General features: G+C 31.5%; 4 protein-coding genes across 7 annotated transcripts; 3 read left to right on the top strand and 1 right to left on the bottom strand.

The window, feature by feature from the left end:
- The first annotated feature begins 624 nt into the window (after positions 1-624).
- Positions 625-3,500, top strand: LOC125059660 (DNA fragmentation factor subunit alpha-like). Of its 2 annotated transcripts, none has more exons than XM_047664190.1 (3): positions 625-702; positions 1,023-1,522; positions 1,828-3,500. In XM_047664190.1, the coding sequence occupies exons 2-3, from the start codon at positions 1,044-1,046 to the stop codon at positions 1,940-1,942; spliced, it is 594 nt and encodes a 197-aa protein (XP_047520146.1). In that variant the 5' UTR covers positions 625-702; positions 1,023-1,043; the 3' UTR covers positions 1,943-3,500. The 2 variants fall into 2 exon arrangements, with proteins under 2 accessions (XP_047520146.1, XP_047520139.1); XM_047664183.1 differs by lacking the exon at positions 625-702 and adding an exon at positions 725-929.
- Positions 3,501-3,559: 59 nt separating this feature from the next.
- On the bottom strand, positions 3,560-4,265 carry LOC125059680 (guanine nucleotide-binding protein subunit gamma-1). The gene is made up of 2 exons (XM_047664214.1): positions 4,114-4,265; positions 3,560-4,040 (listed from the first exon to the last, which is right to left on the bottom strand). Exon 2 carries the CDS (start codon positions 3,950-3,952, stop codon positions 3,740-3,742), a length of 213 nt encoding a protein of 70 aa, XP_047520170.1. The 5' UTR covers positions 3,953-4,040; positions 4,114-4,265; the 3' UTR covers positions 3,560-3,739.
- Positions 4,266-4,475: 210 nt separating this feature from the next.
- Positions 4,476-6,177, top strand: LOC125059674 (prefoldin subunit 3). Its single transcript, XM_047664202.1, has 4 exons — positions 4,476-4,654; positions 4,878-5,120; positions 5,236-5,390; positions 5,741-6,177. The coding sequence occupies exons 1-4, from the start codon at positions 4,592-4,594 to the stop codon at positions 5,826-5,828; spliced, it is 549 nt and encodes a 182-aa protein (XP_047520158.1). The 5' UTR covers positions 4,476-4,591; the 3' UTR covers positions 5,829-6,177.
- A 2,698-nt stretch (positions 6,178-8,875) lies between these two features.
- LOC125059633 (E3 UFM1-protein ligase 1 homolog) lies at positions 8,876-12,972 on the top strand. Of its 3 annotated transcripts, none has more exons than XM_047664143.1 (8): positions 8,876-8,987; positions 9,359-9,443; positions 9,518-10,503; positions 10,618-10,879; positions 11,058-11,228; positions 11,346-11,801; positions 12,163-12,374; positions 12,839-12,972. In XM_047664143.1, exons 2-8 carry the CDS (start codon positions 9,361-9,363, stop codon positions 12,955-12,957), a joined length of 2,289 nt encoding a protein of 762 aa, XP_047520099.1. In that variant the 5' UTR covers positions 8,876-8,987; positions 9,359-9,360; the 3' UTR covers positions 12,958-12,972. The 3 variants fall into 3 exon arrangements, with proteins under 3 accessions (XP_047520099.1, XP_047520106.1, XP_047520115.1); XM_047664150.1 differs by having other exon boundaries at positions 8,964-8,987; positions 9,345-9,443; XM_047664159.1 differs by lacking the exon at positions 8,876-8,987 and adding an exon at positions 9,087-9,105.
- The last annotated feature ends 57 nt before the right edge of the window (positions 12,973-13,029 follow it).

The raw sequence follows: 13,029 nt of genomic DNA, 5'->3' as shown, positions 1-13,029 counted from the left end.
TTAGGCAAGTTAAGATAACTTTAAATAATGACTAGGCGAGATAGCAGGTGGAGGTAAGCGCTGCAAAGTGCATTCTAGAAGACAGAGTGGGGGCAAAAAGGGAGGCAGGGGCTTTATTGATCCCCGCCCGTCGCGCCATGCTGTGACCGAATGTGACCCCCGGCAACATTATCTGCCCTTCAGTGATCTTTCAATCTTCATCAATTTTTCCTGCAACACGACAAAGCGTTATTGATATAGGCCTCAGTATATTGGTCTATTATTTCTGTATTTGTATGTATATTATTAAGAATAAAAATATTACGCGGTGATAAATCGTATGGCTTTTTTGCAATTGATCTTTTTTATATAAAATTTCAGTCGTAATATATATAACATGTTAAACAGTATATAATACAGTTAATTAATATTCTATAATTAATAAATAAGACAATTATATAATATTTATTTTTTTTTTTATGATGTGGTAAAATCTATGAGCAAGTAAGTACGAACAAAACGTATATAATATAATTACAGCGCTAAATTAATATAATTATTCAGATTTCCAGACACTAAAGTATTACTTTGACCTACGCTAAGGCTTATGAACGTGCCCTTACTTTAGTACATTGATGATTGAACATTCAGTAAGTTGATGCTAAGCGAGTCGGTCGTTTGACTCTATAGCGGTATATTTTGATATTTCGGTGAACTTAATCGGCAAGTGAACATATTGAAGCTTTTTTTAGTGTTAAAATAGACTAAAAAATATTAATTTAAAAATTTAATTTCATAAACAAATTGTTACAAAAAACTTCTTTATTTCAAACCGGCGACGAAGTTTTTGAATGTCAAATAAGAAATAACAATTTAGAGTTGTCAAATGTCAATCCTATCGCTTTATATTATTCTAAATTCTATTCAGTTTTTGCAGAATTCCGAGCCGTGTAGGTTGTAGATTTTTGAACTTTGTTATTTATTTATATTATGAAGATTGGATAAAAAATTCGTCTCATAACTTGATTCTTTCTCATCTCAAGGTATAAGTGTCTACTAACATAATGGAGGACGGTATAAACAAACCATACAAAATATGTGATGTGAATCGCGAAAAGAAGAAAGGAATTGTGGCTTCTACATTAGAAGACTTGTTGACTAAAGTCCCAGAGAAGCTTGGTTTGCCCGCTGAAAACTTAACTGTAGTTTTGGAATGCGATGGTACCGAAGTAGATGATGAGGAATACTTCTTCACTTTAGATCCCGATACTTCTCTCATGATTTTACATGGAACTGAAAAGTGGGCACCTAATATGCCAAAATGTCAAGTATCATTAGATCAAACTGATGAAGTTAGCCTTGGAGATAAGACCCAAGTTGCAAATCTGGTGGGACGACTTCAACACAATTTATGTCACATTTCCTTGTTAGGTGGTCAAGACTTAGAATTATTGTCAGATATGGATCCAGATAGTCTAGCCGATATTGTGACAGACAAGGACAACAGAATAATTCTAGAACACATTAAGGAAGCCTCAGGAAGGTAATTACTTTTATTTCTTACAATTTTAAGTTTTAGACTTCTTACATGTAATTTTTATTTCATAGAAATACAAAATTAGTATTTGTGGTAATGTTCAGGAAGTTATGAAAAATTTGAATGAAATGTTCAGATTATATATCTTTTCTCTAAAAATTATAAGTTTTTTTTAATAACAACATTTTCTACAGGAAGTACCAAAGCATGGAAGGGAGAGCATACAAATAATATACCGGTTTCTTAATTTTTGATTATGATACCAGTTTTTGCTGTCTAAGATATAATATTGGAATTGTTTATAATTACAGGATATTGCTTGAGAAAAGACAAGCTCAAGATGCAATGGAGTTACTGAAGTTATACCATCAGAGTGTATCAAATGGTACTGAGGATGTATCACCACCAAGCCAAGAGCGTGTGTAACTGTAATATCTACTAAATAACCCTAGTATAACCCTTATTAAATTTCTTTAATGGGATGGTGTATCTCAAAAGTTTACAAAGACTTGCTTATACATTAAAATATATTATAAAATGATGCTCCACCTATAGCTGTAAAACACCAAAACTAAGGAGGCCTTGTTTAAACGCTAATAGTTATATAGAATGATTTAAAATCCTTAGTTAGATACATTATACAAATTATTTAAATGACAGGATTTGCATTATTTAGCATAGGTGTAAGTGCAGTAGTAAATATAATATAAGAAGCTAATCTTATGAAACTGAGCTGTAATTGAGTGTATGGTCATTCTAAATGTAAATTATAGGTAGGTATATAATTCCATTTTACACCTTTGTATTGTAGTTGGTGTTCCATGTCATTATAATCGGTGTAACACATATAAATATTTTAAAAGAAATTTGTAACATAACCTCTGTTTTTAAATTAGTAATATATCCAATTTCAAATTTATTTGTCTGTAACATTGTATATGTATGTACTTAAATATTACATATTATGTATTTGTAATTTTAACAGTTTGTTTGAGTTTTACCGCTGCATATATTGAAATTATTTTAAATTCTAGATATTAAAGTTATTATTTAATACCTGACATTAGATATGCTAGGCAGTAGTAAGTTTCTATTTCTTGTTTTTTTTTGTAAACTTTTGAGAGAAAATGGGATAAGGTTGATAATCAACATCAATTTAAAAGACTGATAGTTGATAAATTTGATTTTTTATATAGTTTTACCCCTAGAATTAAGATTTATTCATTTAATTCCAAATTTGCTCAACAATTTACAACATTAACATAAGTTATACCCATACTTGATTCCACTGCCGTAAAAATGTACTTTTGCTTAGATCTTAAGATTACATTGATCAAGGAATTGTAAGTTGGTATTGTTAGTATTTAAAACATTTGATGTCTTTAGTATGTTGCTTGCAACTCTAAATAATTCAGTCCCTGTCTTATTACCATAGGTGTTAACTCTCCCGATAAACTTAAACTCTTTATGTAAATTTATTGATTTTATTTATATGGTGTTGTTTGTAAATAAAATAGAGTAACTAACAGCCAAGTAGACACAACATAGGTCAAATCATCAATATTATGTAAAACCATTGGAAACACTAAGATTGCTTCTAAGACACAAAAATTTGTCTAACAATTAAAATCTATACATTGTATTTAAATAAAAAGTCCATTTCCATTTATATAAAATCACTCTCTGTAGTTAAAATTATTACTAATTTATAAAACAAATTATATATACTTTTCATTCATACAATACCAATTATTAGTAATAAAAGTGACTACTATTTTTTAAATTAGTTGTCAATAAATAATTTTTACAATAACAATATATCCAATGTAGATGAATCCCCCTGTAAACCAGTTATTTTAAATCTTAGTATTATCAACATAAATTAGAATGCAAACTGCTCAATCTTCAATTGTTTGTGTATGTCTGTAAAATTGTAGAATGTATTATTATGTAGATCACAAAAATAAAGAACTTAGTCTATAAATATTTTTAATTAAACTTTATTAATTTCAGTAATTCTCTAAAAAAAAATACAAACACTTGTTATTTAGATAAATCATTTATTAAGTCCTCACAACATTTAAAATAGTTACATTTAGAATAAAAACAAAAGTTTTGAATTATTACAAAGTATACCTTGAAAAAGCTTTGATTCCTGCCGTTTTATATATAAGTGAGATTGTAAATACCAAGCATACATTTAAATAACCAAGCACAGATATTTTACAAAACAGTGCAAGAACTTTTCTCGCGGAATGGGTTGACTTTTTGACTAGTAAAGCCTACAAGAAGGCAATCTTCTTGTTCATGATCGCTTATGAATCGGACGATATCCGTTACGGCGATAGACACGGGAATACGTTTTATTGCAGCTTCCCGCCGCAGCTGCTCTGTAACAGCTCGCTGTTGCTGTAATGTCGACACCATCATGTCCATAACGGCAGTATCTGAGAGGCCTATGTTGACAGCCAACACAAACAACAAAGTATAACAAAAGGGCGTAGTCTTTCACTACAACCTTGATCTGCAAATAAAAGCACAAGTTTCTTGAACAGAACCACGGATTACACGTGATTTACAAATTTAAAGTTATCTACCTAAATAGCCGGTGATTAAGGACTACGATATTTTTAATAAATATTTAAAAACTATTATTTTCACTAAATTTATTGCTAGCCAAGAGGCAATTTAGATGCACAGAGTCAAGATTCAAGAAGTAGTCAATGTCATTGTCCGATTTTAGTGGTTGGCATTTCATCTTTTGACACATATCTAAACGTAACAGTAGATTTTTTTTTTATTTCTCGGCGGTAACTGGCTTTAATTCGACTTTGTTTGTTAAAGGTCTACCATCTGTGGCGTAAGATTTAGCCCAGATTCTGCTATACAAGACTAGGCGGTAGGATCGAAAGACTATAGCCTGCGCCATGGGCGAAAAAGAAAATAGTACTTTTAATTTAATTATTGGCTTTATCTGTGGCTTGAGCGTCAAGTATTAAAATCTGTATATAATCAAAATTTAAATCAAATCGCTATTTATAGTATATTATAAAGTTAATATTTTTAGAGAAAGAAATGGAAGGCGATGCAAAAGACAATACAAAATCTTTCTCCGGGATACCGGAGGCAATATTTGTTGTAAGTATGTTTATAAAAACAGTTTTTTTTTAATAAAATTTGCGATTCTTATTTTAGGTTATATGCATCTGCTAATATGAATTAATAGAATATTTTTATATACCTGGATTATACATAATAAAATAGTATGAACTTCATGACCTAGCTCTAAATAATTGTTATAAGTACTTACAAAGATGAAATCGACTTTACTTTTGATATCTGAATAATTACTTATTTCTAGGATAATGTTGATGAATTTATGAGTATGCCTGAAAATTCTGAAGGAGTAGAAAAGGTTCTTCGAAAGCTCGACGAACAGCACGGAAAATATAAATTCATGGAATACACTTTGAACACAAAGAGGAGGCGACTGCGAGAGCAAATCCCAGACCTAGCTCGTACTCTTGAAATGATTGAAAAGCTAAAAGCACAAAAGGATACTATGGAAACTCAGTTTTTGCTCAGTGACCAGGTTTTTGTTAAGGTAACTTTTATATTTAAATAATTGGTCATTAAATGATTGTATTTGCTTGTCAAGTAAATATGCAAGTATAAAACTTATCTATTTATAATTATATATCTTAATTAACTTTTTGTAGGCAGAGGTACCACCCACAAACAATGTGTGCTTGTGGCTTGGAGCAAATGTAATGCTTGAATACACATTAGAGGATGCTGAAAATCTTCTTACCACAAATATGGCAACAGCTACAAAAAATCTTGCTAATGTTGAACATGATTTGGACTTCTTGAGGTACTTCTAGACTTATTCTCAAGCACTTAATAGAGATATATTTGCCCTACACAAAAAATTGTAGATTGAAAGTAGATAGCTTAAGCAAAAAGTGTTAATACTGAAGATCTTTATATTTATTTTTATTTACTGAGTTATTAAAGTTTATGTAGGTATGTGATGACACAGAACACAGGTCACACAGGATAAAAATTAATATATTTTTTTCATCAATATAATAGTTCTCTGACTTCACAACATCCAGCAATAGCAAATTCTAATAGTTGCAATTCACTGGCACAGTTATTTAATGACTTCTAATTTATATCTCTTATAGATTAATTTTTACCTTAAATGTTTTTACATTACAGGGATCAATGGACCACTACAGAAGTAAATATGGCTCGAGTCTATAATTGGGATGTCAAGCGTCGTCAGGCGGCCAAGGCTTCAAGTTAATTCTATGATATAAAACGATTAACTGAAAAAAAGGACTCATTTATCTCCAAATTGTTCTTATATAATTTTATGATTTTCCTAATTTCTTTTTTTAATTTTTAACTGTGCTTATCTAGAGTTAAAATCTCTAAATATAACATACATAATTTGTAAATTATACAAATTTCAAATTAATAATGCTATTTCAGCTTAATGCACTCATACTATTTAATTAAAAATTTATTCTAATATCCACATTTTACTTTTTGGCTTCTTATTTATTGCGGAAATAAGCTTACAAATGTAATTAAATAATTAGTCAGTGAATTATAGATTTAAGTTCTGTTAATAAACAATTTATAACTTTCAATCTTTATTAACTGAGTTGAATAGGCATTGCAGATTGTAGTATTCTACTAGGATCATAATCCTCAGTTCTAAAATTAGGCTTTGAACAGGGGGTAATTGGGCAGGAGGCACATCTGCTGTTAAGTGGTACCGCCCATGGACACTCGCAATGCCAGAGGGCTCGCGAGTGCGTTGCCGGCCTTTTAAGAATTGGTACGGTCTTTTCTTACGGAATATGATTTCCGGCATCGAAGAATTACACCACAAAATGGTTGGTGTTGATCTCCCACGGTCATCCAAAGTTATGTAGGACGCGAAGGGAAGGGAATATAGTCCACTGAAGTATTTCCGAACCAATTCGACTTAAGGCCCTTCAGCGCACCAATTCTTTAAAGGCCGGCAACGCACTCGCGTTGTGAGTGTCCATGGGCGGCGGTATAAGTTAACATCTGGTGCTCACCAGATGTTAACTCCTGCCCATTTGCCCCGTTCTATAAAAAAAGGAATTTTTGGAAGGCCGAATACCTGGGTACTGCTATCGGCGGAACGACATTTGGAAGGCCACGGCCACCATGAAGGATGTACATTATAGTAGGGGAGCCCAAGCGGGGATTTCGGGATTTACTAAAGCGCGGCAGATTAACTTACAGGGGGATACCTTGTACCCGGTTAAGTACCTCCACAAAACATGAGGCCCGTGAAGAATACAGGATCAGATTAGTAAAAAAAAAAATTGGCCATCAGAAATTCTCGAGCGCGTCAGATTAAGGTAGGGTGAGTTAATTACATCCTAAAAAGTGTATAATCCACTAATCTGACTATTTTATAGTGACGTAAAGAAAGGGGTGGGCAACAAAGTTATAAAAAAAACGTCATCTCGACATTCTCGAGCGTAGCAATATTTTTTTTTTATTTTGAAGGAAATAATTCAAGAATAATGAAAAATATATAATCTGACGATATAACAAAAATTCATCGATAAAGTTAAATGCGTGCAGCTGCGTGATGCCTACATTTCCTTAAACCGATCGGAATCTACTAAACGGCGTTCTAAATATTTCCCTCTAAATTACATTTCCTGTGAATTTGAACCGATTCGGACCGATAGATTTTGAGAAATTTTGAAAAATCTCAAAAAAAAATAAGATTTTTTTTAAGTGATTTCTTTATCGATCAACTTCAAAAACTAAGCCGCCTTCTCGAACTTCAAAAAGAAACGGATTTTCGGATTACTCCGAAATTTGTGGTTCGATCAATTAAAATTACTTATGAGGATGATAAAACTGCGTCGAATGCCGCCAATCGCGTGAAAATTGCTTGATTCATTCAAAAGTTATTGCAGTTTGAAAATTCTAAAAATAGTGTTCTATAAAACTTCTATCAGACTTTCGAGCTGGGAGAGCTCAAATGCATAGAAATATTATTTCTTTGAACTCAGCGAGCTCAAAATATCAATTTTAAGCGCCCAGGAATGGAATTAGCGGGAAGTTGCAGGGATGACCTTTAAGGTGAACCGTTTTTCTAATTATTTTTTGTCAGATCAGGCGAATCCCTCTAGATAATCGTCAGATTATGAGACAGTACGTTTAGATACTGTACTGTACTGTACTAACATAAAGATGAACCATATATATCTTAATCTGACTTAAATACAACCACCCGCATCATGCAAACGATCAGATTAACATACGTTCATTATTAAAAATACGTAGGGCATTGATGCTATCAATATCTGACGCGCTCGAGGATGTCCATGCAACAGTTATTTTTTTACATATTTAAAAATCTATAGCCGCTTCCCCCACCGATGTAAAGGTATATATCATAAAACATTTTTTTCTTCTTATCATCTAAGCTTTGCATCCCAATAGGTCTCTACGACGCTCGAGTAAATCCCCATTTAGCATCGTGGGCTCCCCTACTATTATGAAATCGCATCTATTCCTACCGCCTATGTACGTAACATAGCAAGACACACAGGCATGTCGGCTAGAACAGTGCATAGATTATTAAAACGACAGAAGTTACATTCATTATCAGTGTGTATTAGAGCACATGGTGGCCACATTGAACACTGTTGAATTCACATTTATTAAACGATTTTTTAAAAATTGTAGTTGGATTATTTAATCCTTCCGTTATGTTATTAATATTTTTAGTTTACTTTTTAGCAATGAAGTAAATTGTAGTACAAAAGTATGTATGTAAGAATCTGAATTATGAAAAAAGCTATTGACTTTATATATAGAAATTTATTTTGTATTAGGTAAATGCTGGAAATACAGTAATTAATACCATTTCGGAATCTCAATGCCATGTTTTTTACACCTCGTTAGGTAAGGAAAAAATAAGTAAAACATGAAATTTGAGTTCGATCTTTGTTAAAAAAAACAATGTATGCGCTTCAAAAATCATGCGCCGTATAACGCATTTAACCAGAAATACTATTCAGAAAACCAAATTGAAAAAATTTCTTCATTTGTAGTTTTGGCCCCAGAAAGAATGGCAATGAATGTAATTTTTTTGAGTTTTCGAATATGTTGAAAACCGAGACTCGAGAGACATTTACGAAAATTAAACATATTTTTCTGAACCATCACAAATTCTACCCACAGATGCTATATTAACCAATTATTACGCCACACTGTACATTACATATTTAGATATGTCTATGTGGTTTTGATCGATGGTAACACATGAAATCACTAGCCTAATGTCATACGTCAAATGTTACGTGTCAATCCATTCAATAGGCAATACGTAAATTTGAAATTAACACTTTCTATTATTGATATTTTATTTATTTTAAAAATATTTAGCAAGGTCGAAAAGGTACAAACAAGTTTCATTAATAAAATTATTTACGTCACAGCTTATACATTCAGACCTGTTAAACAAAATCATCTATTATTATTAATTTTATAGTACTTACATCAAGACTAAAGTATTCGTAGGTGATTTTAATAGTTTCTTAAGATAATGTGAACCAAAAACTTTGCCACATCACAACTTTATATGCGTCAAAAAGCTCTTGATTTATTAATTATTCTTATTAAGTCTCTTAATTTGCGTGGTAACAGCTGTGTACTTTCTTTTAAAGTTCCATGTTTGATAACAGTGACTTAATCACGATATCTAATAGAAAATACAGTCATACTTTGGTATCTGAAAGTAACAGTTCTGTTCCATTGGTTTGATTCCAGAAATGGGTCCATCAACCGATTGGGATGAAATAAAAAGATTAGCTGCTGACTTTCAAAAAGCTCAGCTTAGCTCTACATCTCAAAGGTAAGAACTATAAATTACCTGTTTAATTTTTGTTGAAATTTAGTCACTAAACTATTTTTGTACTTGACCCTCAGGTTATCAGAAAGAAATTGCATAGAAATTGTATCGAAATTGTTGGAACTTAAATTAATAGAAGTTATATTTACAAGTGATGGTAAAGAATACCTAACTCCACAACATTTGATTAGGGAAATAACAGATGAGCTGTATGTAAGGGGTGGTAGAGTCAATATTGTGGACTTGGCTAAAGAACTAAGTGTTGATCTTAATCAAATTAATATTAATGTCACTGACATAATAAAAGGGAAAGATGTCCAACTTATATCTGGATACTTAATATCAAACAGTTATATAGAGAAGATAGCCAGAGAAATAAATGAAAAGCTTCAGTTGCAGGGTCAAATATCAGTAGATGAACTGACACTCCAATATGACCTACCCGCAGATTTCCTGCAGCAGAGTGTTCTAGAAGCATACTTGAATGAAATTATAATTGGAAAGCAAGATCCATCAGAACCCAGAACATTTTATACTGAGGAGTACATAACAAGAACAAAAGCTAAAATTAGAGGAGCTGTTATGGGACTCTTGAAGCCTACACAAATTAGTATTATAATAGGACAATGTAATGTTGCAGAAAGATTATTTATGATGCTTTTTGACCAATTGAATGCCCCAGGTGTCTTAACTGGACGTTCGGCAAGTGCTCTTTATGTACCATCTTGTTATACAAAAGCACAAAATGAATGGGTCATGAGTTTTTGGAAACAAAATAATTATTTGGAGTATGATGCATTGCAACGACTCGGTATATCTGATCCTAAAGGGTATATTAAGAAAGTTATACAGGAAGAAGATATAACATTCTTAAGTAGTTGTATTTTGGGCTCTCAAATTAAACAACAAATTGAGAGTGCACTAGAAGAGTGCATTGCATCTAAAACATATTTAGATGTTGTGAGTTTATTACCATCCGTCCTCTCTGATAAAGACATTGAAAATGTGCTTGAGATTCTACTCAAGAATAATACAAAATCAACAGTTTTATTTGATAATACTGGTAAGAATTACTAATTAACGATAATACTGGCATGAAATTTCATTGATATAATGGTTTCATAAATATTCATTATATGCTTTTAAAATTTTGCTAATCTATTTTTTGAATTTACAGTGTTCAGTCATCATTTTGTTGAAAACCTCAAGCAAGATTGTATGCCAATTGCTCAGTCTAAAGCTGAAGCTGTTGTGAAGTCAGGAAAATTCCAACAATTTTATTTGGAGAAGCAAATTGCTAAGACTGAGTTACTTCACATACAAACAGACCATAAAACAGAAAAGCGAGAAGAACGTAGAAGAAAAGCAACAAGTGGTAAAGGTGGTGGTGGTACCCAGGGAAGGGAAACTAAAACCAAAGCTGTGAAAAAGCATCCCAGGTGATTCTATTAGAAATATATATTAACAACAGTATGCCATGTGAAGGCATGTTTATTTGACAGCAGAAGAAATTGTAATAACCACTACATTTAATTTAAAATTATATTTTGGTAAAATTGTACATATTAAGACAAAGTATGTAGTAGTACAAGTTTAATTTTTAAGTTACATTTTCAGATCAAAGCAAGTTGTCCATGAATCCGATTCAGAAGAAGATGTGTCTTCTAAGAAAGCTACAGCCCAGCTGGAGATTATTTCGTTAGAAGATGTTGTGAACATTATAAAGAAAACATTGGAAAATGAAGGCTTAGAAGACTTGGTCCACCAAATTGCTGAGTATCTGCAAGGGTGAGTTTTCTCAAGTTCTTGCAAATGGAAAGACATTTTGTCAATCCATTACTAGGCAACAAGTTTTCATGTCCTTCACTGTTTTCTAGTAAGCAATAATAACATAAATATTTGCAGAACTTTAAATGAAGCAGCTTTAATCATAGCAAAGGACCTTGCTGCGAAATTACTTCAAAATACAAATCAGAATAAGAAACAAACACACTCATCCGCCCAAGATAAAATTAATGTTCTTATAAATGATATAAAGTTATATGAGAAGGGTCTTAAATTGTTTCCTGTCGATCAGCAAGCAGCATTTATAAAATATTTGTTGAAAACATTTGGAGCCGATATTTTGGGTGAATTCTGCAAATATGCGGCAAATCAGTCCAACATTTCAGTTCAAGTTGATGTGTTATCTGCAGAACAGAGGAATAAAATAATAAATGATTTACCTGAAGAATATAAGAAGCCCTTACGAGCATTGAATGCTACTTTGTTGGATACTTTGGACCCATTTTATCAAGCTGTTGATGTATGTTTGTCAGAGTGTGGCATGATATTGAAGAAAGTCAATAAAAAAGAAGATAAGTGAGTATTTAGTCAGTGAATAAGTAAAGTGCTTTCAGTAAATTTTCTTAATAAAATTGTAGTATATCATTTACTAGAGCTAATTGCTTGTAGTTAATGTATCATTTTACCCTTTAATGAAATTTTGACTGTTCAATTTTCAACTCACTTTCTTTTATGATAAGATTCAATCATTGAAGATCTTTCTTATTTTTTTTATTTGTACATCTTGATGAATAAATGTAGTTTGATTTGATATGACCTACCAACCAATCTTGGCCAATATTGTGTGGGTTATCACCTGACTGATTTTGGAGGCCTACATCCATCCCACCAATTTGATATAAATAAATACTGATAATGATTTATTAAAATTTTTTAGATCCCTTATTCTAAATCATAGAGAAAAATTGATATCTGAACTAGAAAGCTGTGATGATCCTGCTTTAGTACTGCACTTGGCTGTTCTGGCAATATTTACTATACTACATCAAAATATGTTGCATGCTTCTGGGCGACAGGTTCCATCCATTATATGTTTCTTAAAGACTCAGTTAAAGGATGAAGATTATTTAAAATTACATCATTATCATGGTAAGAAAATTGTTTTATATGTATCCTATTACTTAACATTGTTATGTTTTACCTTTTTAACACATTATTCCTAACTTTACCAATATAAGTGTGTGTTGACTTTTATGATTCTAAACACAGAAATTTTTAAGAAACTTTTAATTAAAATTAAAAACAGCTGCAATATTGCAGTAGACATGCATAGATTAGTTACTGAAATCTAGGTTTACATATAAATGGAGGAAATGCCTTTGTATTATTAAAAGTTTGTCTACATTTTCAATAGTGCAAAAAGTATTTCACACAGTAAACACACATCAGAGGCAATAAACCTATTACTTGATATCATTACTAGGTGCTGGAATTTTGTTATTTTTAAAATCCTACTACTATCCAGTAATATTTCGGCTTTAATCAGCTAATATTGATTCTCTATCAGCCGCCAATATTATATATTTAACTATTGTATTATACTTTTATTACAGAATTGGTAACAAAGTTTTTGGTTGCACCTGAAGAAGAAAAAAGTGCCCTTGAGGAAGACCTTAAAGATAATCTACCGGTTATAAAAAAATTAGTCTTTGAAGTGAAGAAATATAAATAAACTTTTATGTAATAATTTTTTTTCTCTATTTAAATATTTTCACAAAAGACTAACTATAATTATTAGGTATTA

Source organism: Pieris napi, chromosome 2 (genome assembly GCF_905475465.1).
Source record: "Pieris napi chromosome 2, ilPieNapi1.2, whole genome shotgun sequence".
In the NCBI taxonomy this organism is placed as follows: Eukaryota; Metazoa; Arthropoda; class Insecta; order Lepidoptera; family Pieridae; genus Pieris; species Pieris napi.
This window is presented reverse-complemented; position numbering and strand designations above follow the sequence as displayed.